Source organism: Macaca thibetana, chromosome 7 (genome assembly GCF_024542745.1).
Source record: "Macaca thibetana thibetana isolate TM-01 chromosome 7, ASM2454274v1, whole genome shotgun sequence".
Lineage (NCBI taxonomy): Eukaryota > Metazoa > Chordata > Mammalia > Primates > Cercopithecidae > Macaca > Macaca thibetana.
The window spans coordinates 83,569,456-83,589,093 of NC_065584.1; the positions used below are offsets into that span (position 1 = coordinate 83,569,456).

Below are 19,638 nucleotides of genomic sequence, written 5' to 3' on the forward strand. Positions count from 1 at the left end.
GGTCCTTTAGAAAGCCGAGCTGGCCACTGAATGCCCGAAGCTTGAGTTCTCCAACCCAACTTGGGAACTCCCGGCGTGGGGAACCTACATTGCCAGAGCTGGGTTTCCGCGACTCAGCCGCTGCTCAGCATAACGGAAGTGGAGGAGTCGGACCTCTTTGTGGGAAGTGAATTGAATCACCTTGGCAACCCTCGGGGCGTGTGGCAACGCCCTTTCCGCCGGAAGTGGGTGTCAGAGCCTCCACGTGCTGTCCCTCCCCCTCCCCTTTTCGGCCCAGTAGCGGCGGCTCAGCTGGTGCCATGGAGCCCGCCGGCCTGGAGCAGCTCCTACGGGAGCTGCTGCTGCCGGACACCGAGCGCATCCGTCGGGTACGGGAGTAGGCCTAACCGGGCCAGGGCGAGCGGGAGGTTGCGGGAAAGACCCGACTCTCACCCCTAGCTTCCCCCCAGGCCACGGAACAGCTCCAGATCGCTCTTCGGGCCCCCGCCGCTTTGCCGGCTCTCTGCGACCTGCTGGCCTCGGCGGCCGACCCCCAGGTGAGACCCCTGACTCTCCCCTCCGAGCTTCCCACTGTACGCCACTGGTCAAGCCCCAATATCCTCCCCCTGCGGTCCGCTCAGCACCCTCCTGCCCGGACCCCCACGTGCTTGTTTCCTCGTCCTAGATCCGCCAGTTTGCGGCGGTGCTGACCCGCAGACGACTGAACACCCGCTGGCGACGGCTGGCGGCGGAGCAACGGGAGAGGTGGGTTGGGCCTGGGTTGGGGCGGGGCCAGGCGGAGACTTTTCTTGGGCAGTCTGTGTACCAAACACCTGCCCCCTGTGTTCCAGCCTCAAGTCCCTGATCCTGACGGCCCTGCAGAGAGAAACAGAGTAAGTACCTACCCCCTTTTCTCGGGATCCTGACGACCTTGTCGGGGTTTCTGCCTTCCCTTTCAGTTCCAGGCTGGGACTTGTGGGGCAGGGACTTCAGTTCTAGACCCAAGGTGGAGTGAAAATTTTAAGGCTGTTTTGAAGACTGAAGTTCTTGAGGAAGGGTGACTATGATCTGCCAAACTCAAGTCAGAAGAATAAGACTGAAATTCAGGCTAGTAAGACTGAACTTACCAGATTACATGCCCGCAGTGCTGCTGGGCTCCCTCTGAGCTGCTGTCTCATGTGTCCCAACTTGGTAAAGACCCTGTGCCCACACCTCCTGAAAGTTTCTCTCCTGGCTGCCCCATTGTGCCTGGCCACTATGTGCAGAGGAAGGTATTGGAGAGTGATAGAGGAGATCTCTCCTGTTTGCAGGCACTGTGTGAGCCTCAGCCTGGCCCAGCTTTCAGCCACCATTTTTCGAAAAGAAGGCCTGGAGGCCTGGCCACAGCTTTTGCAGCTTCTTCAGCACAGTACCCACAGCCCCCACAGCCCAGAGAGAGAGGTACCATCACATGGTTGGCAGGAGGGAGGGACTAAGAGGTGGGATAGACCATGTAAGCTTGCTCTCCAATCCTCTATTCTTGGACAGATGGGGCTTTTGCTGCTAAGTGTGGTGGTGACCTCCCGGCCCGAGGCCTTCCAGCCCCACCACCGGGAGCTGCTTCGGCTTCTGAATGAGACTCTTGGTGAGGTGGGCTCTCCTGGGCTGCTCTTCTACTCCCTGCGCACTCTGACCACCATGGCCCCCTACCTCAGCACTGAAGACGTGGTGAGATGTGGGCCCTCGTATCTTTGACTCCCTTTCCTTAGGCCTTCATGTCCTCATCTGTAAAAGTTACAAAACTGCTTTGGATTCTTTACCTGCCTGTGGCCCTTCCTGACAATTGAGAGGGGATGCTGTAGGTGGGCCTGGCTATTATGTCTGGGCTCCTCCTCGCAATTCAGGCTATGAGGAAGCTGTCAGCTGCTGGGGTGTGAGATTAGGCTGCATCATGCTGTCTGTGATGTGTCCCTCAGCCTCTCGCTCGGATGTTGGTGCCCAAGCTGATCGTGGCTGTGCAGACTCTGATCCCCATAGATGAGGTGAGGACAGGTGGGCAAGAGCTCTGTTGGAAGAAGAGTGCAAAAGTGACCAGCTTGGCCCACTGAAGAAGAGCATGGTAACCTTGTGCCTTGTTTGTCAGGCAAAGGCCTGTGAGGCCCTTGAGGTTTTGGATGAACTGTTGGAGTCAGAGGTGCCCATCATCACCCCCTACCTCTCTGAGGTCCTCACATTCTGCCTGGAGGTGAGCCTGGAGTGGACATGGCCCCTGCTACATGCTCTGTTGGGACTTTCCTTCCCTGTCTCTGATTCTTATTATTCTCTGGACAGGTGGCTAGAAATGTGGCCCTGGGCAATGCGATACGCGTACGTGTTCTCTGCTGCCTCACTTTCTTGGTCAAAGTCAAGAGCAAGGTGAGTGAGTGCCCATTGACACACATCACCCCACCCACTCTCTACCCTTAGTCTCACTCCTGGGACTTTCGGTTCATCTCAGGGTATCTAAAGTACTGTGGGGGTTCAAGCCTTGGCCTAGCCTCACCCCAGCTCCTGCCTGGGAGATTGGGAATTTTCTGTCGGACCTTTTATGGCCTGGAAGACTGGAATTTTTAATGTGAGCCCATCCTGGGAGCAGATTCTTAGGGACACTGTTCCACCTTCTCTGTCAAGGCCTTACTGAAGAATCGTCTCCTGCCACCCTTGCTACACACCCTTTTCCCCATTATGGCTGCTGAGCCCCTGCCAGGCCAGTTGGATCCTGAGGACCAGGATTCAGAAGAGGAAGAGTTGGAGATTGAGCTGATGGGGGAGACTCCCAAGCATTTTGCTGTACAGGTGAGATGTGGGGCAGGACAGAGGGGGAAGGTGTTAGGTGGCTGTGGGAGGTTGGGGAGGCAGAGATGGAGTCGAGCAAAGTAAGTCTCCCCATCCTATCTTAGGTTGTGGACATGCTGGCGCTACACCTGCCTCCCGACAAGCTCTGTCCCCAGCTGGTAAGTGTGGCTCTGTCCTTCTGGTGTCCCTACCTCCAAGTGTGCCTAGTCCCCTGAGGCCAAGGATGTTTAGACCCTGGGAGGTGTGAAGGTCTATTTCCACAGGAATAGGCAGGCTCTTTCTGGGGTTTCAGAAGCGTGCCACATGCTTCCCTAGATGCCCATGCTGGAAGAGGCCTTGCGGAGTGAGAGCCCATACCAGCGCAAGGCTGGACTCCTGGTGCTGGCCGTGCTGTCTGACGGAGCTGGTGACCACATCAGGCAGAGGTATCTATTCCCCTATCCCAGGGTGAGGGTTGCCCACGGGGAGGACCGTGGCTGTCATGGTTTACGCTTGTTGTTCAAGCTTATTTATCAACAGCATTTCCCCCCATTCTCAAAAGTGTCCTGGCTTAGAAGATAAATGACATGGCTTCCCAGCTGTAGGGATCAGGGGCTGCTGCCCACCCTCTGGTGACAGGAAAAGCCTTGTTTTTTCCAGGGAAAATGAAGAGAACAGGTCAGCCTAGGGCTGTCAGGTATAGCTCCTCAGCCTGTGTCCTCTTGTCCTGCCCTATCCAGACTGCTGCCCCCACTGCTGCAGATCGTGTGCAAGGGCCTGGAGGACCCCTCGCAAGTTGTACGCAATGCTGCGCTATTTGCCCTGGGCCAGTTCTCAGAAAACCTACAGGTGAACCAGGCTGAATGTGGGAGCCACCACTTGAATGTCCCCTTCCCCTCACCTTTCATCTCTTCAAGCATCCCTGCTGCCGTCGCACTCTTGTATGTGCCCTGCAGGTGAACCTGACTCAAGCCCTGCTTGCTCCCTCCCCCAGCCCCATATCAGCAGCTATTCAAGGGAGGTGATGCCACTGCTCCTCGCCTACCTGAAGTCGGTGCCTCTTGGACACACACACCACCTAGCCAAGGCCTGCTATGCCCTGGAGAATTTCGTGGAGAACTTAGGTAGTGATGGCAGTGGGGAGCTTGGGGGAGGGGGATGAGGCAGCGGCTTTGGCTGAATGCGCAGGATGTGCATCTCCTTGCATTGCTGCCTATGGTGGGGGAAAGTGTGTGATGGCGCCACAAAGGGGTTTCCGCCTGGAGGGAGGTGGGCATGCAGGTAGGAGATCTGGGTTGGTTGATAGAGGAGCATCCTTTCCCACAGGGCCCAAAGTGCAGCCCTACCTTCCGGAGCTTATGGAATGCATGCTGCAGCCTCTGAGGAGCCCCAGCAGTCCCCGGGCCAAGGAGCTGGCTGTGAGCGCCATAGGAGCCATTGGTGAGGAGAGGCAGGAGGCAGGGATGTGGGGTTCACCCAAAGGCCCTGTGGCTGGTGGTCCCTGCCCTTTCCAGCTCTGATTCTGTCCTTCCATCCTGCAGCTACAGCTGCCCAGGCCTCGCTGCTGCCCTACTTCCCTGCCATCATGGAGCACCTGCGGGAATTCCTGTTAACAGGCCGTGAGGACCTTCAGCCTGTGCAGATCCAGAGCCTGGGTGAGTGAGAGGCTCCCAGGTGGGGATCCCAGTGCCAGCAAAGGGCCGATGCTCACCTGGTGTTGACAGAGATTGTCCCCACGGGAGCACGGATGTCTTCCTTCTCATCAAAGGGGGTGTTCTTCACCCTGTACCAAGGGGTAGGGGGGATTTCTGAATCCCTCCCAGCTACCACCTTTGGTCCTATAGCCCACCTCCACCTCCTGGTGCTAATGGAGCCCTTGCTCCCACAGAGACACTGGGAGTGCTGGCGCGAGCGGTGGGGGAGCCCATGAGGCCGCTGGCTGAGGAATGCTGCCAGCTGGGTCTGGGCCTCTGCAACCAGGTAGACGACCCTGACTTGCGGCGCTGCACGTGAGTGATCCCTCACCCTGCCTCTGCCCTTGTCCCCGCCCCTCCTTTCTGCCCACTGGACCCACTGGAATCCCCACCCCAGACTCTAGTCCTCTGGTTCGGACCATAGCCAGGTGTTCCCGGGCTCCCCCATCCTGTCTGGTGGTAGCAAGCAGGACCATACAGCTTCTTCTGCCTGCTTTGACCAGGTACAGCCTATTTGCCGCCTTATCGGGTCTGATGGGCGAGGGCCTGGCACCCCACTTGGAACAGATCACCACGCTCATGCTGCTGTCACTGCGTTCTACCGAGGGCATTGTGGTGAGCAGAGGGTGGGCTGGGCCAGGCCAGCCCTGCAATGGGATTTATCTCCTGGGCCTAGCTGAGCCAAAGTCCTTGCCATGCCTCCACTCCAGCCTCAGTATGACGGGAGCAGCTCCTTCCTTCTGTTTGACGATGAGAGTGATGGGGAAGAAGAGGAGGAGCTCATGGATGAGGATGTGGAAGAAGAGGATGACTCAGAGATCTCAGGGTGCGGAGGGGTGCTCTTCTGATCAGGAATCTAGACTTTGGTTTTAGACCAGGGGACTAGTGCTGGATCTGCTCCTCTTGGTGCCTGATCACCACTGCCTCCCCATCTTACTCTAGGTACAGCGTGGAGAACGCCTTCTTCGATGAGAAGGAAGACACCTGTGCTGCCCTAGGGGAGATCTCTGTGAACACCAGGTGAGCATTCGCCCTTCCCTGGCACTGAAAACCCTGCCTGGGGGCCCCTTACCCATGACTGTGTCTCTCTCTGTAGTGTGGCCTTCCTTCCATACATGGAAAGTGTCTTTGAAGAAGTATTTAAACTGCTGGAGGTGAGGGGGCCAGTGGGTAGAGTGGGTGGGGTTCTCAGGCTGGGGGCCCTGTGTTCACAGTGCACACAGCAGACACATCCCGCCCCTCCTCATCTTGCAGTGCCCTCACCTGAATGTGCGGAAGGCAGCCCATGAGGCTCTGGGTCAGTTTTGCTGTGCACTGCACAAGGCCTGTCAAAGCTGCCCCTCAGAACCCAACACTGCTGGTGAGAAGGAGAGGCTGGGCCAGGCTGAGGGTTCTTGGGGCACGGCAGGGCCTGACCAGTGCTTCAGCCAATAATGTCCCCAGCTTTGCAGGCTGCCCTGGCCCGAGTGGTGCCATCCTACATGCATTCAGTGAACAGGGAGCGGGAGCGCCAGGTGGTGATGGCCGTGTTGGAGGCCCTGACAGGGGTGCTCCGCAGCTGTGGGACCCTCACTCTGAAGCCCCCTGGGCGCCTGGCTGAGCTCTGTAGCATGCTCAAGGCTGTGCTGCAGAGGAAGGTGAGCAGGGCAGGTGGGCTTCGGGAAGGAGAGGTGCCGGGCCCAGGTTGGGGACTGGCTACAAGTCCACCCCCATACCCCGATGAAAAGAGAAGGGGCATGAAAGCTCTGGCTAAGTTGAGCTGCTTCTTCTTGTAGACAGCCTGTCAGGATACTGACGAGGAGGAGGAAGAGGAAGATGATGATCAGGTGAGCGCCAGGGATGAAAACTGGGACCAGGTGGTCCAGGCAGTCTCCACAGGGACAGGGGTGGACAGTGTATTTGTTCTTGGCCTGGGGCAGCCAGGGCCACTAAAAGAGATTGGTAATGGTCAGAGAGACACAACCCTGATCCCATTAAGCCAGTGGGAGTTCAGGGAAGGAGAGCAGTGTGGACTGGGGTGTGCTTAGAGCGATAGGCAGGAGCAGAAGAGCTAGGGGAAGAAGCTGGGCCATGAAAACACCCGGTCTGAGAGGGACCAGCCCTATCAACCAAGGGCAGCCCCAGGGACCCCTGCAGCTGGTAGCAGAGCATGGTAGGGAGGTGTGCAGTCACTGAGCTGGCCCTGGTGCTCCAGCCCCTGACCTGGCTCCACAGGCTGAATACGACGCCATGTTGCTGGAGCATGCTGGAGAGGCCATCCCTGCCCTGGCAGCTGCGGCTGGGGGAGACTCCTTTGCCCCATTCTTTGCTGGTTTCCTGCCATTATTGGTGTGCAAGACAGTGAGTGTCCATCTTCTGGCTTCAAGCCCTAGTCCCCTCATGCACCCAGTGCCCACCTCAGCCTTTATCCTTGGCCCAGGCTGATCTGTACTCCTTCCTGTTGTCCCCCATCAGAAACAGGGCTGCACAGTGGCAGAGAAGTCCTTTGCAGTGGGGACCTTGGCAGAGACTATTCAGGGCCTGGGTGCCGCCTCAGCCCAATTTGTGTCTCGGCTGCTCCCTGTGCTGTTGAGCACCGCCCGAGAGGCAGACCCTGAGGTGCGAAGCAATGCCATCTTTGGGCTGGGTGTGCTAGCAGAGCACGGGGGCCACCCTGCCCAGGAGTATCCTTGGATCACAGGAGGGGAGGGACTGGGGGTTGGGGGAGTGTCCCCAGGGCTTGCAGGTGGGCAAGGTCTACCTGAGTGTGTGGCCATTCCTTGACTATGGATCAGACACTTCCCCAAGCTGCTGGGGCTCCTTTTTCCCCTCCTGGCGCGGGAGAGACACGATCGTGTCCGTGACAACATCTGTGGGGCACTTGCCCGCCTGTTGATGGCCAGTCCCACCAGGAAACCAGAGCCCCAGGTGAGGGAGGGAGACATCAGGCAGAGCCTGGAAGCTGAGGAGGGAGGGTGGTGGAGGGCAGGGCAGGTTGGCCTGAGACATTTGTGTGCCCAGGTGCTGGCTGCCCTACTGCATGCCCTGCCACTGAAGAAGGACTTGGAGGAGTGGGTCACCATTGGGCGCCTCTTCAGCTTCCTGTACCAGAGCAGCCCTGACCAGGTAACCTTGTGGCTGGCAGCCGTCAGAGGGGAGCACGCCGCTCCACTCAGTGATAGGCCCTGTCTGCTGATGAGGCTCAGGAGCTCCAGGCTGTCGGTTGCACCTGATGCAAGGTGACAGTTTCAGCTGTTCTTTTGATACTCCCTGCACCATTTCTTATTTGTCTGCAAGGATTGGCAGCCAGTCCTGTGATGGGACAGGAAGGACTTCCTCCACGTAGCATTTTTCCGGAGGAAGCTCCATTTCTACCCTTTGGTCTGAGCCAGAAGTTGCAGTTTTCCCAGGCTGGTTTCCTAAACCAGGGCCCTTTCAAACTGTGCTCTGTGGAGCCCTGGGTACCTCTGGGCCACCACACCATACATTTCAATTAGATCAGCTCTGCTCTCTGAAGAGATTTTGGCTGTACCAAGTAGCTAGGTTTGGAGTCATGTCAGAGTGTTTGTGTCATCCTTGTCTTACACCTTTAGAGATTGTTGTGTAGGTGGAGCTTCTGGGTGTCTGGGTTTCTTTAGGTCTTGAGGCTATGACTTTAATCATCTTGTTCCACATCCCCCATTCCCTCCAAAAAAAGTCATTACCACCAAGTTTCACTGGTCCTGCTCATGTTCATAGTTGTCTTGGATGCCTGTGAATCAGTACCAGGTGCAACCACCCCAATAAGAGACTCTGCCACTCCTTGGTCCTGACCACCTGCCTAGACCTGGGGTCCGGGGCTGCTGCCCTGAGTCAGCCACTCTTTCCTCACAGGTTGTAGATGTGGCTCCAGAGCTCTTGCGTATCTGCAGCCTCATTCTGGCTGACAACAAGATCCCACCAGGTGAGGATAGGAGTCACGGGCAGGGGCTTGGGGGAGGCTGGGAGTGGCAGGGCTCAGAGGACCTGGGGCAGCGAGGCTTTAGGAGCCCCAACCTTTCTCCCTCCCTCTGCACCCAGACACCAAGGCCGCACTGTTGCTGCTCCTGACATTCCTGGCCGAACAGCACGCCGACAGCTTCCAGGCAGCTCTGGGCTCACTGCCTGTTAACAAGGCTCAGGAGCTCCAGGCTGTGCTGGGCCTCTCCTAGATCGCAGGCTGCAGCCAGTCCAGAGAGAACAGAGCCTGCCCAGGCCTTAAGACCACCTCTCAGCCCAGTTCAGTTCTGCCTTACCAAAGATTCTGGGACTCATAGCCATTTGGCGCCAGCCCTACTTGCTGCCTTACAGGGCTGTCCCTGAGGCTGGATCTGTTACAAATGAGTCATGACATCATACTGTAATAAAAGCAGCTTGTTTTCTGCTTGAACAATAGCTCTGAGAGCAAGAAGGCTGGAAATGCACATTCAGAAATGAAGTAAGCAGGACCCAGTGAGCCACGACGTGGTTTACTAGAAGTGGCCGGTTTCCTGGCAGCTTCGTAAATGGACTCTAACCTCGGTGGAATCTGGGCCCCGGCTGGATCAGGAGGCGACCATATGGCTTTTCTTGTTCCACGCGAAGAATCTGTTGCGCTGAGAGCACTGGTCAAGAGGGGAGGAGAGGGCAGGTTGGGGGAGTCCCTGTATGGGCCTCTGGTCTGTGTGTCCCTGCGCCACATACACACACACACATGCATACACTCACCCAGGAGCATGTAGAAGACCCGAGCGGCCATCCTGCGGGGGCTGAGGGGTGACACCAGGCTGCTGAAGTCGGGCTCCCTGTTGGCCTGCAGCTCCAGTGCCACTGCCCTATAGGGATCAAGAACCATTAGCAGAGGCTTCAACCCGGGTCCACCCCATCAAGGTGCCACCCCCGTGGTACCTGTGCACAGCTTCCAGTGAGAGCAGCTCGAGCTCTGGGGGCAGCACCAAAGGCATCTCCATGGGCACCTCAGGGAGTTCAGGCACCACGGGCAATGCAGGAGGTTCTGGCTGTTCCACCTCAGCCCAGGCCCTAGGAGAACATGGGAGTAAGAGCAGGGAAGGTGGCAGCTGTGACAGTGACAAGGGGCATACCCATCCCAGCAGCCATTTCTACCACCTGGCCAAAGGCTGTGGGCCCTGGCTCCCATGGAGCCTGGCCGCTTACCACCGTTCTTCTGGTGGGATGAGGCTGATGCGGGACTTCTCCTCTTCAGCTGCCTCTAGGGAGAGCTCTGTTCGGGGAGGAAAGGCACTGGTGGGTGTCTGCTTGGGTGGTAGTTAGGGCCTTGTGGCCACCTGGTATAAGTAGATGGCAGAGCTATGCAGTGACTTGTTAAAAGCACACAGGTGAGAGAGCAGAGGAGGAGCAGTCCGTGCTTCCTTATGTCACACACACACGCCTTCACTCATGAAATAGCTTGAGCAGTTGGGATACTAGTTTCCTGGGACAGTGGTAAGGGTGGTGGTCCCACTGCCCCTCTTCTCTAGGTGTTTACCTGAAGACAGCATAAGGGGACCACTGGGCTCCAGGGCTTCCCTCGGGACCTGGGGACAGGAGAAGCAGAACTAAGACCCCAAGCATCTGGGACTCGGGCCTCAGAAGGCACAAGGCTAGTGAGCCTGTGCTGTTGGCCCTCATAGCAGGGGAGGGCAGCCAGTTGGTCAGGCAGACCCTGGCACTGGGGCGATGCAGGCAACAGGTGGTGCAGTTACCTCGATCTCACTCGGAACTTCAGCCTTTCTCCTTTCCTCCTCAGCAGCCTCCTCGGGCAGCTCTCGCCTGAGTGCTCTTGGGGGTGGCTGGGCACAGTGGGTCCAGAGACCCAGTAGTTCAAGGGGTAGCCAGCCAGCTGTGGACAAGAAGGCAGTAGGCACGGTTTGAGGCGTGAGGAGCACCAGGAATGATAAATTGGTTTTGAGGATCCTTTGTGCCCATCCCCCGCCATTCTTACAGAGAGTTGGGGTTCTGAACAACTCTGCAGGGCCTGTGATGGTCCTCTCAGGAGGCTGCACCTTGGGCTGTGTGGTGGGGAAAGGTCAGAAGCCTCATTATGAAGCAGCCACTCCTCAGGTCCCCTTTGCCTCTTTGCAATGCATTGTTCTGGGGCTTCTGGACTTGCCCAGCTTTTGGGCTCGTGACCCTGCCTGCCCTGCTCACTGCTGAAAGAAGGACTTTTTAACCTGGTGCCCATGGGTATGACAGTTGGGGTCACTAAAGGACCATGAAGAGTTGTACATGTGCAAACCCACATCGCCTGCATTTTCTGGAGAATGGAGGGGATTTTTCATCAAGTTCCCAATCCTACCCCCAACCTCCTGAGGAATTTAGAAGGCTCAGCCTGCATGTGCCCCTGGTATCCCTGCCTCCTTCCCTCTCCCCGCAAAGCCTGGGCTGTACTCACACATTCCCAGCAGTGGGCTCTGGTTTGCAGTTGTTCCCGGAATTTCTCCCGGGAGATCTGAGTCTCCTTGTCCCAAAACAGTAACCGGCGACGACGGCGGCGAGGGGGTGGGAAGACTGGGGGCCGCCTCAGCTGAGTGGGGAGGGCAGGTAGGGGCAAGGCTGCCCATTACTCTTTTTCCTGTCACTCTGGTGGACTGCTAACGGCCCCACACCCCGCCCCTGGAGGAACCTGGGGAAAGGGCTTGTGTGGGGTCTTCATGCACTTGAGCAGCTCATACCTTGCATAAGGGCGCCCATCTGGAAAGTGCAGGCCAGACACAATGGGGTGTGGAAAGGGACATCTTTTACCATCTGCACTAAGGACCCCTGTAAGCTAGCAGTGGCCCTGCGCTTGGGGAGGCAGCCCTGGTGGGGGAGGGCAAAGAGGAGGAGGAGGAGGATTGGAAGGGATGCTACTCACCTCTGGGCTGGGTGGGGCTGGCAGACGCAGTTCCTCTGGGGGGGTCACCTCTGCAACAACACCCAAGGTTGTGGCTCTGTCCCATAAGCCCCTTACCCCTTGCAGATACCAGGGCAAGAAACGGCAGGGTCCTCCCTTTAGCGAGTTGGAATATAGAGCCCTTGTGTGCAGCAGTATAGAAGTACTCCCAGAAAAGCCCCTGGGGTGTGGTGGGCACTCACCCATGAGTAGGGCCCCAGGCTCCCAGCCTGTCGGCCTCAGCTCCTCAGGGACCAGGACTGGAAGTGCCTCTGCTATTCCTTCCACCCTGAAGGGAAATGGGCAAGAGAAATGAGAAGACCCTTCCCAGCACCAACACCCTACCTGGTCTAGGAATTCCTGCCCTTACTCTGCAGGAGCTGGAGGTGAGAGCCGGGGGACTACGATTTCACCCTCTGGAACCCGGAGCTCCTCCCTTAGCTCTGTGGAGAGAGAATCAGAGTTCAGAGGATGGAAAAGGAGAAATGGGAACATTGTCCAGTCCCAGACTGCCCACGCCAGGGGTCTGACCATCCAGCTCCAGGCGGGCCCTATGCTGCCAGAGACACCTACTTTCTAACAAGATAGCTTCGTCTTCCTCTGCGATCAGCAGGTCCAGGTCTCGGCGGCTGACCTCTGGGAGCTCCTGTTCACCCTGTCCAGAGAGAAGAGCAAGGGGAGGGGATTCAGTAACATTTCTGAAAAAGGCAAGTGGATCCAGGAGAGTGGATCCCAGAGGCATGCCACAGGGCCAGGTTCAAGGAAGCCACTGGGTGCTCAGGTGCCAGGGACAGAGAATAGGGAAATGGAGACAGAAAAGGCAGGACTCTGGGGACAGAGAGAAGTAGATGCAAGGGGGCTGGACCTCAGGCCCTGTGTGCAGGGAACAACTCACCTCAATCCGCAGCATCCGTATGGGCTCTGCCTCCTGGAGCGTGATGGCCTCAGGGGGCAGCACAGTGACCAGAATCCTGTCTGGAGGAACAGGGGAGTCACCAGCCTCTCTGCTTCTTTCCAAATTCCCACAGCCGTGCAGTCAGGCAAAAGCATGGACTCTGAAGTCAAGGTAACCTGGATTCTAATCAGACCCAGGCTAATCTCTGGCATCCTGACCCTGGCTACACTGCTTAACCACTGTGAGCCTCACTTTCCTCATCAGTAAAATGGGGAGGCTGGACGAAATGGCTCATACCTGTAATCCCAACACTTTGGATTGCTTGAGCCCAGGAGTTTGAGGCCAGCCTGGGCAACATAGCGAGACTCTGTCTCTACAAAAAATTTAAAAACTAGCCAGGTGTGGTGGCTCATCCCTGTGGTCCCAGCAACTCTGGAGGCTGAGGTGGAAGGATTGCTTGAGCCCTGGAGGAGGAGGTCAAGGCTGCAGTGATCTATGATCATACCATTGCACTCCAGCCTGGGGAAAAAAAGAAAAAAAAAAAAAAGCCAAGTGTGGTGGCTTATGCCTGTAATCCCACCACTTTGGGAGGCTGAGGTGGGTGGATCACCTGAGGTCAGAAGTTCGAGACCAGCCTGGCCAACATGGCGAAAACCCATCTCTACTAAAAATACAAAAATTAGTTGGGCGTGGTGGTGCACGCCTACAATTCCAGCTACCTGGGAGAAGAATTGCTTGAATCCGGGAGGCAAAGATTGCAGTGAGCCTAAAGTGCACCACTGTATTCCAGCCTGGGCTATAGAGTAATACTCTGTCTCTCAAAAAAAAAAAAAAAAAAAAAAAAAAAAGGATAAGAAATCTGACCTCAGAGGACTCTTGTAAGGTACTGATTAGGTTACACACATAAACTGCCCCTCGTGGGGCACAGTGGCTCACGCCTGTAATCCCAGCACTTTGGGAGGCCGAGGCGGGTGGATCACCTGAGGTCAAGAATTTGAGACCAGCCTGGCCAATGTGATGAAACCCCATCTCTACTAAAAATATAAAAATTCGCTGGGCATGGTATTGCGCGTCTGTAATCCCAGCTACTAGGGAGGCTGAGGCAGGAGAATTGCTTGCAGTGAGCCGAGATCGCACCACTGCACTCCAGCCTGGGCGACACAGTGAGACTCTGTCTCAAAAAAAAAAAAAAGGGCCCCTCACAGGGCCGGGCTCTTAAGCTAAAAAATGGTAATTTCTACAGCTCTTGGGCCTGCCTATGCCTCTCACCAGAAAGAAGGTTCTCTCTGCTGACCTGGCTTCCTGGGCTCTGTAGGGACTTCGGGAGGGATCTCTTCAACTCTCTCTGGAATTGCAGCCTCTAAGAGGTGTCGAATCTTTGGGGAGGGATTGGAAACAAAAGATAGGGTTCAGCTTCAGCCCCCTGCTTTCCCACTTTCACAACCTTCTTCAACAATGCACAGTAGGCCGGGCGCGGTGGCTCAAGCCTGTAATCCCAGCACTTTGGGAGGCCGAGACGGGCGGATCACGAGGTCAGGAGATCGAGACCATCCTGGTTAACATGGTGAAACCCCGTCTCTACTAAAAAAAAAAATACAAAAAACTAGCCGGGCGAGGTGGCGGACGCCTGTAGTCCCAGCTACTCGGGAGGCTGAGGCAGGAGAATGGCGTGAACCCGGGAGGCGGAGCTTGCAGTGAGCTGAGATCCGGCCACTGCACTCCAGCCTGGGTGACAGCGCGAGACTCTGTCTCAAAAAAAAAAAAAAAAAAAAAAAAAATGCACAGTAATCTCCTTTTATGCCTAATTCTTGTTGCACTGACATCAGCTTGCAGTAAACTCACCTGCCATCTGGCCTCCTTTCCTCAGTTCCTGTTCTCACCTCCCTTCCCAACCCAAACCCCAGTTATCTAGCCCTCATCAATTTGTGCAAGAAGGCCAGGCGCGGTGGCTCACGTCTATAATCCCAGCACTTTGGGAGGCCAAGGTGGGTGGATCAGTTGAGGTCAGGAGTTCGAGACCAGCCTGGCCAACATCATGAAACCCCATTTCTACTAAAAATACAAAAATTAGCCGGGCGTGGTGGTGGTGCCTGTAATTCCAGCTACTCGAGAGGTGGAGACAGGAGAATTGCTTGAACTCAGGAAGTGGAGGTTGCAGTGAGCTGAGATTGCTCCACGGCACTCCAACCTGGGAGACAGAGCAAGACTGTCTCAAAAAAAAAAAAAAAAAAAAAAAAATTGTGCAAGAAGCAATGCATCATCAACTGTTGTGGTTGACAGAGGTGAACAAAAAAGATTCTTGATCTTAAGGAAGTCTAGTGGGGAGACAAGGTTGTAGGTAACCCCTCAAGAGTCAAGGCAAAGGGTAAAACAAGGCCCTAGCAAAGTGTTGAGTTCCCAAACCACATTTGGTTCCAGCTAAGACTGGGATAAATATTTCATAGAGAAGGGCAGCATTTAAGCCAGGTCTGTAAGAATATGTAGAACTCGACTTGTAGAGGATGAGGGGTGACCATTATGGGCTAGGGAAACAGCACAAGCAAAGACATGAATGTGGTATCATTGAGGCATAAGGGCCAAACTAGTGTTTAGGAGCCACAGATGCCCAGAGGACTGAGAGAGAAGTCTGGGGATGACTAGTTCTAAACCAGGGTATGTGACGGGCATGGTGGTTCACGCCTGTAATCACAGCACTTTGGGAAGCCAAGGCGGGTGGATCGCCTGAGGTCAGGAGTTCAAGACCAGCCTGACCAACATGGTGAAACCCCGTCTCTACTAAAGATACAAAAATTAGCCGGGCATGGTGGCAGGCACTTATAATCCCAGCTACTTGGGAGGCTGAGGCAGGAGAATCGCTTGACCAGAGGAAGTGGAGGTTGAAATGAGCCAAGATCACACCACTGCACTCCAGCCTGGGTGACAGAGACTCCATCTTAAAAAATAGTAATAATAGGCCAGGCGCAGTGGCTCACACCTGTAATCCTAGCACTTTGGAAAGCCAAGGTGGGTGGATCACCTGAGGTCATGAGTTCGAGACCAGCCTGGCCAATATGGCGAAACCCCATGTCTACTAAAACTAAAAAAAAATGGGCCAGGCGCTGTGGCTCATGTCTGTAATCCCAGCACTTTGGGAGGATGAGGCAGGTGGATCATGAGGTCAGGGGTTCGAAACCAGCCTGGCCAGCATGGTGAAACCCTGTCTCTACTAAAATTACAAAATCATTTGGGCATGCTGGCGAATGCCTGTAGTCCCAGCTACTTGGGAGGCTGAGGCAGGAAAATCACTTGAACCAGGGAGGCAGAGGTTGCAGTAAGCTGAGATCGTGCCACTGCACTCCAGCCTAGGCCACAGAGCAAGATCCTGTCTCAAAAATAATAATAATAATAGTAATAAAATAAAAAAATAAACTGGGGCATGGAGAGCCCCAAATGCTAGTAATCTGTTTGCAGCAGGAGCCACTGTTCAAATGGGGAACTAAGGAAGGAGGTGACATTAAGCTGTTGGAGTACTGGGAATAGATGGAGGAGGACAGGGGTAAGAAAGCCCAGTACAGAGAGATGAGAGCCCGGATTAGGGCCTCGGCAGTGAAAACAGTGTGGAGACAAGTGGGGACAAGAGCTGCATCCAGTGGGGAAACCATCTGATCAGATTGGCCCCGAGTAGATAAGTACAGGGGGCTTCGCCTGGATGGATCCACCTTGGCAGTCCCCTTGTTACCACCTCCCATGGGAGAGAGCTGTGGCAAGCTTCCCCCCCCCCCAACCCCAATAGGGACAGCACTCCCCTTCTGCATTGTCAATTCACGAGTCTGGGGGAATAAGCCCTACCTGAGGGATATCGAAAGGACTAGGAAGTCTGGGATCCACAGACATCATCCCAAAAAAGGGATCTGGAGCATCTTCTAGGGTTTCCATCATGGCCAGGTGGTTAGGAAGCAGTAGGCTGGGTCTGGGAGAGAATGTAGGCCGTCAGGGACTGAGGCTGAGCTAGGCTGAGGCCAAATTAGCAGGTGTTCCATCAAAGGCCCAGGGAACACTCACAGCTCAGTCTCCATATCTATTCGGATCTGCAGCTGGGCACGGTGGAGGCGCTCCAAGATGTGCTGGATGTCCTCTGTGGGCAGGGAGGGCGAGGTAGACAGCCAGCTTAGCAGACAGCTGCTCAGCCCGCCCCACCTCTGAGGGTTCCCAGCCTTACCCACGAGGTACTGGCATTGTTGAGAATAGACGCGGATCACACCGATCTGAAGTTGGGCTGAGAGATAGAGGGAGAAGCGGGGCCGCGGCAGGCCGGGCTGCGGGGGTTGCACTCGTACCAGCACGTAATTGAGGATTTCCTCGCTGGGGAACAATGGGCCCTGATTACCGCTGCGCCCAGGACTGGGCCCACAGCGTTGCCCACCCCATCCCCTAACTCACCCCCCCGCCCCAGGCCCTCCTTCCCTTTTCTGGGCCTTACCAGGTCTTCACCACATTCACCCTCAGGTATTCGCGCTTCACCAACCGGCTGCCGCGCGTCGCTGCCAGCCTGAAGTGGGTGGGGAAGGTGGGAAAATGGGGACCGAGGGGGAGCTGTCAGGCTGGGATCCCGGCCAGCATCCCCCATCGCACGCCCACGGGCCCCACCCTTACCAGATGGTGGCAAAGCAGCCGGTGTGGCGCTGAAGCACGTTGGGATAGTAGAACATCGTCCCTCTGGCCTTTCACCCTCAATTCCACCAGATCGCCGTTTGGATCTGAGTCGGAATTCTTTAGGGCACAGAATTCCCAACACCTTGGAGAGAAGTCAGGATTTGGACTTCTCTGGTGGCAAGGTGGGTGCACCCAGAAAACCAAGTTAATGAGGCAATGAACAATTGGTGTATACACGATTACCGGGATAACTGAGATGCAGGAGATGGGCGCCCCTCTCTGTGGACCCTCAGTGGATCCGCTCGCCACGTGATGCGTCGAACTTGAGCCTTCTGGGTTGGGTTCCAGGTTGGAGATGCAGAGCTCCAAGGGGACGCCCGGGCCGGAATCCAAAACAGGTCCCGAGGGAGCACGGTGTCCTCCACAGCAGGCCTCGGTCCTCGAGCGCTGGGAGCGATATCAGGCCCCTGGGACTTTCACTGGCTTGGGCGGCCGCGGTGTGGGCCCGGGATGCCTCCCGCAGGACTAGATGGCACCGCGGGAAGCGCGCGCTCCGGAGCTCCGCACCTCGCTCCTCATTAGATGGCGGCTTTTGCCAGGACAGCCAATGGGGAACAGGGGTCGGGTCGGGAGCGCCAAGTAGCCTAGGCTCGAGGCAACAGGGTCTCCCGAGGCAGCCAGCAAACCAATCATAAGGACTCTGCGTGCCGCTGGGGTCCATTGTGAGGTGTTCTGACCAATGGGCTCTGGTTCTCGCCTCTAGTAACAGGCGCTCCTTCCTTGACCAATGAGCGCATCCCCGCCGCTCGCCTCTAGCCTGGCAACAAGGGCGCCTCAATTGGTAGGGGAGGTCGGGTCACGTCGGGGGCAACTGTGCTGGGTCTCTTCCGGGTGCCAAGATGTACCTTGCAACGCGCCTGACCTGAGGTTAGACCCCGCCCTCCCCCCAGTCCACAAACTCCTACTTTGTTTCCAACTAGGGCGTGTCGTGTGCTGCAGAGGTAGAAAGATGTGAGATGAGGCCTGGAGCGGTGGCTCACGCCTGTAATCCTCGCACTTTGGGAGGCTCAGGAGGGCGGATCATGAGGTCAGGAGTTCGAGACCAGCCTGATCAACATGGTGAAACCCCGTCTCTACTAAAAATACAAAATTAGCTGCTCGTGGTGGCACAAGCCTGTAATCCCAGCTACTCAGGAGGCTGAGGCAGGAGAATGCTTGAACCTGGGAGGCGGAGGTTGCAGTGAGCCGAGATTGTGCCACTGCACTCCAGCCTGGACAAGAGAGCAAGACTCCATCTCAAAAAAAAAAAAAAAAAAAAAAAAAAAAAAGATGTGAGATGATAGTCTTGGAGCCCCCACAGGTCAATGAGGAAGAAGTCAATCGTTTTTGTTTTGTTTTGTTTTGTTTTGTTTTGAGATGGAGTCTCTCACTGTTGCCTAGGCTGGAGTGCAGTGGCGCTATCTCTGCAATCTCGGCACACTGCATCCTCTGCCCCCCCATCCCCTCAGGTTCAAGCGATTCTCATGTCTCAGCCTCCCGAGTAGCTGGGATTACAGGCACCCTCCACCACACCCAGTTAATTTTTGTATTTTTTGAAGAAACGGGGTTTCACTATGTTGGTCAGGCTGTTTCTTTTCTTTTTGAGATGGAGTTTCACTCTGTCACCCAGGCTGGAGTGCAATGGCGCAGTCTCAGTTCACTGCAACCTCCGCCTCCCCAGTGCAAGGGATTCTCCTGCCTCAGCCTCCCGAGTAGCTGGGATTACAGGCACCCACCACCACCCCCGGCCAGATTTTGTATTTTTTAGTAGAGACGGGTTTCACCATATTGGTCAGGCTGGTCTCGAACTCCTGACCTCAGGTGATCTGCCTGCCTTGGCCTCCCAAAGTGTTGGGATTGCAGGTGTGAGCCACCGCCCCCAGCTGAAGAAGTCAATCTTACACGAAACTCCAAAAGGACTTACTGGGGTCACTTCCTAAATCTGAACAACTTAGGTTATGGGCACACCACGTGGTCCTTTCCCAGTTGCCAGTGTTCTCCCGGCTGAAATAGACTTTAGCTTTGTTGGATGCAGCACATACTTCCCAGCCTGGAAAAGCCATATTCTCAATTGTTTGTGTAAATTTAAGAGGTATGGTTGTAATAACAAATAACCCTTGTCTCTATGCCTCCTACCTTTGCACAGCCATTTCTTTGGCCTAGAATGCCCTTCTCTGCCTTGACTGCAGGGCATACTTCTTCCTAAGACTTATCTCTTACTGCAGCTGAGTTGACCTTATCTTCTTACAGTTCCCTTCAATTTGGGAGCTTTTTTTTTTTTCTTTCTGAGATGGAGTTTTGCTCTTGTCGCCCAGGCTGGAGTACAATGGACCATCTCGGTTCACTGCAATCTCTGCCTCCTGGGTTCAAGCAATTCTCCTACCTAAGCCTCCTGGGTAGCTGGGACTACAGGCATGTGCCACTACGCCCAGCTAATTTTTTTGTATTTTTAGTAGAGACAGAGTTTCACCATGTTGGCCAGGCTGGTCTCAAACTCCTGACCTCAAGTGACACCCACCTCAGCCTCTCAAATTACATGCCTATACTCACAGTTACTTAGAAGGCTGAGATAGGAGGATCGATTTAGCCAAAGGTCGAGGCTGCAGTGAGCCATGATCACACTACTGTGCTCCAGCGTGGGTGATTCTGTTTTTTAAAAAAAAGAAAGGCCGGGCGCGGTGGCTCAAGCCTGTAATCCCAGCACTTTGGGAGGCCGAGGCGGGTGGATCACGAGGTCA

The 19,638-nt window shown here is 55.6% G+C and overlaps 2 protein-coding genes across 7 annotated transcripts; one reads left to right on the forward strand and one right to left on the reverse strand.

Annotated features, from left to right (window-relative positions):
- Nucleotides 1-27: 27 nt before the first annotated feature.
- Nucleotides 28-8,858, forward strand: IPO4 (importin 4). Its single transcript, XM_050797435.1, has 30 exons — nt 28-368; nt 450-536; nt 665-744; nt 831-872; nt 1,290-1,419; nt 1,507-1,686; nt 1,935-2,000; nt 2,102-2,203; nt 2,290-2,373; nt 2,629-2,793; nt 2,898-2,951; nt 3,109-3,218; nt 3,513-3,621; nt 3,767-3,896; nt 4,099-4,212; nt 4,314-4,427; nt 4,661-4,781; nt 4,970-5,081; nt 5,177-5,292; nt 5,409-5,486; nt 5,563-5,620; nt 5,721-5,826; nt 5,910-6,103; nt 6,242-6,292; nt 6,681-6,806; nt 6,921-7,129; nt 7,241-7,373; nt 7,467-7,571; nt 8,319-8,388; nt 8,505-8,858. Exons 1-30 carry the CDS (start codon nt 300-302, stop codon nt 8,633-8,635), a joined length of 3,246 nt encoding a protein of 1,081 aa, XP_050653392.1. The 5' UTR covers nt 28-299; the 3' UTR covers nt 8,636-8,858.
- REC8 (REC8 meiotic recombination protein) lies at nt 8,809-17,455 on the reverse strand. Of its 6 annotated transcripts, XM_050797447.1 has the most exons (20): nt 17,105-17,455; nt 16,862-17,003; nt 16,689-16,757; nt 16,428-16,570; nt 16,271-16,343; nt 16,058-16,178; nt 13,524-13,605; nt 12,230-12,309; nt 11,908-11,989; nt 11,705-11,735; nt 11,538-11,623; nt 11,317-11,366; nt 10,855-10,986; nt 10,405-10,471; nt 10,166-10,302; nt 9,949-9,997; nt 9,618-9,684; nt 9,351-9,482; nt 9,171-9,277; nt 8,826-9,067 (listed from the first exon to the last, which is right to left on the reverse strand). In XM_050797447.1, the coding sequence occupies exons 2-20, from the start codon at nt 16,915-16,917 to the stop codon at nt 8,976-8,978; spliced, it is 1,656 nt and encodes a 551-aa protein (XP_050653404.1). In that variant the 5' UTR covers nt 16,918-17,003; nt 17,105-17,455; the 3' UTR covers nt 8,826-8,975. The 6 variants fall into 6 exon arrangements, with proteins under 6 accessions (XP_050653400.1, XP_050653401.1, XP_050653399.1 ...); XM_050797446.1 differs by having other exon boundaries at nt 8,823-9,067; nt 11,705-11,777; nt 16,271-16,570; XM_050797443.1 differs by having other exon boundaries at nt 8,809-9,277; nt 10,166-10,471; nt 11,705-11,777.
- Nucleotides 17,456-19,638: the final 2,183 nt, after the last annotated feature.

Excerpts from the sequence above, each read along its gene's own strand:
- IPO4 (XM_050797435.1), top strand. The coding sequence starts at position 300 with ATGGAGCCCGCCGGCCTGGAGCAGCTCCTACGGGAGCTGCTGCTGCCG. Across the intron at positions 3,622-3,766 it reads AGTTCTCAGAAAACCTACAG|CCCCATATCAGCAGCTATTC; the intron begins GTGAACCAGGCT and ends TCCCTCCCCCAG. Across the intron at positions 6,807-6,920 it reads CATTATTGGTGTGCAAGACA|AAACAGGGCTGCACAGTGGC; the intron begins GTGAGTGTCCAT and ends GTCCCCCATCAG.
- REC8 (XM_050797442.1), bottom strand. The coding sequence starts at position 16,917 with ATGTTCTACTATCCCAACGTGCTTCAGCGCCACACCGGCTGCTTTGCC. Across the intron at positions 11,367-11,537 it reads GCCTGGGGCCCTACTCATGG|AGGTGACCCCCCCAGAGGAA; the intron begins GTGAGTGCCCAC and ends GTGTTGTTGCAG. Across the intron at positions 9,483-9,617 it reads ATCCCACCAGAAGAACGGTG|GGCCTGGGCTGAGGTGGAAC; the intron begins GTAAGCGGCCAG and ends ATGTTCTCCTAG.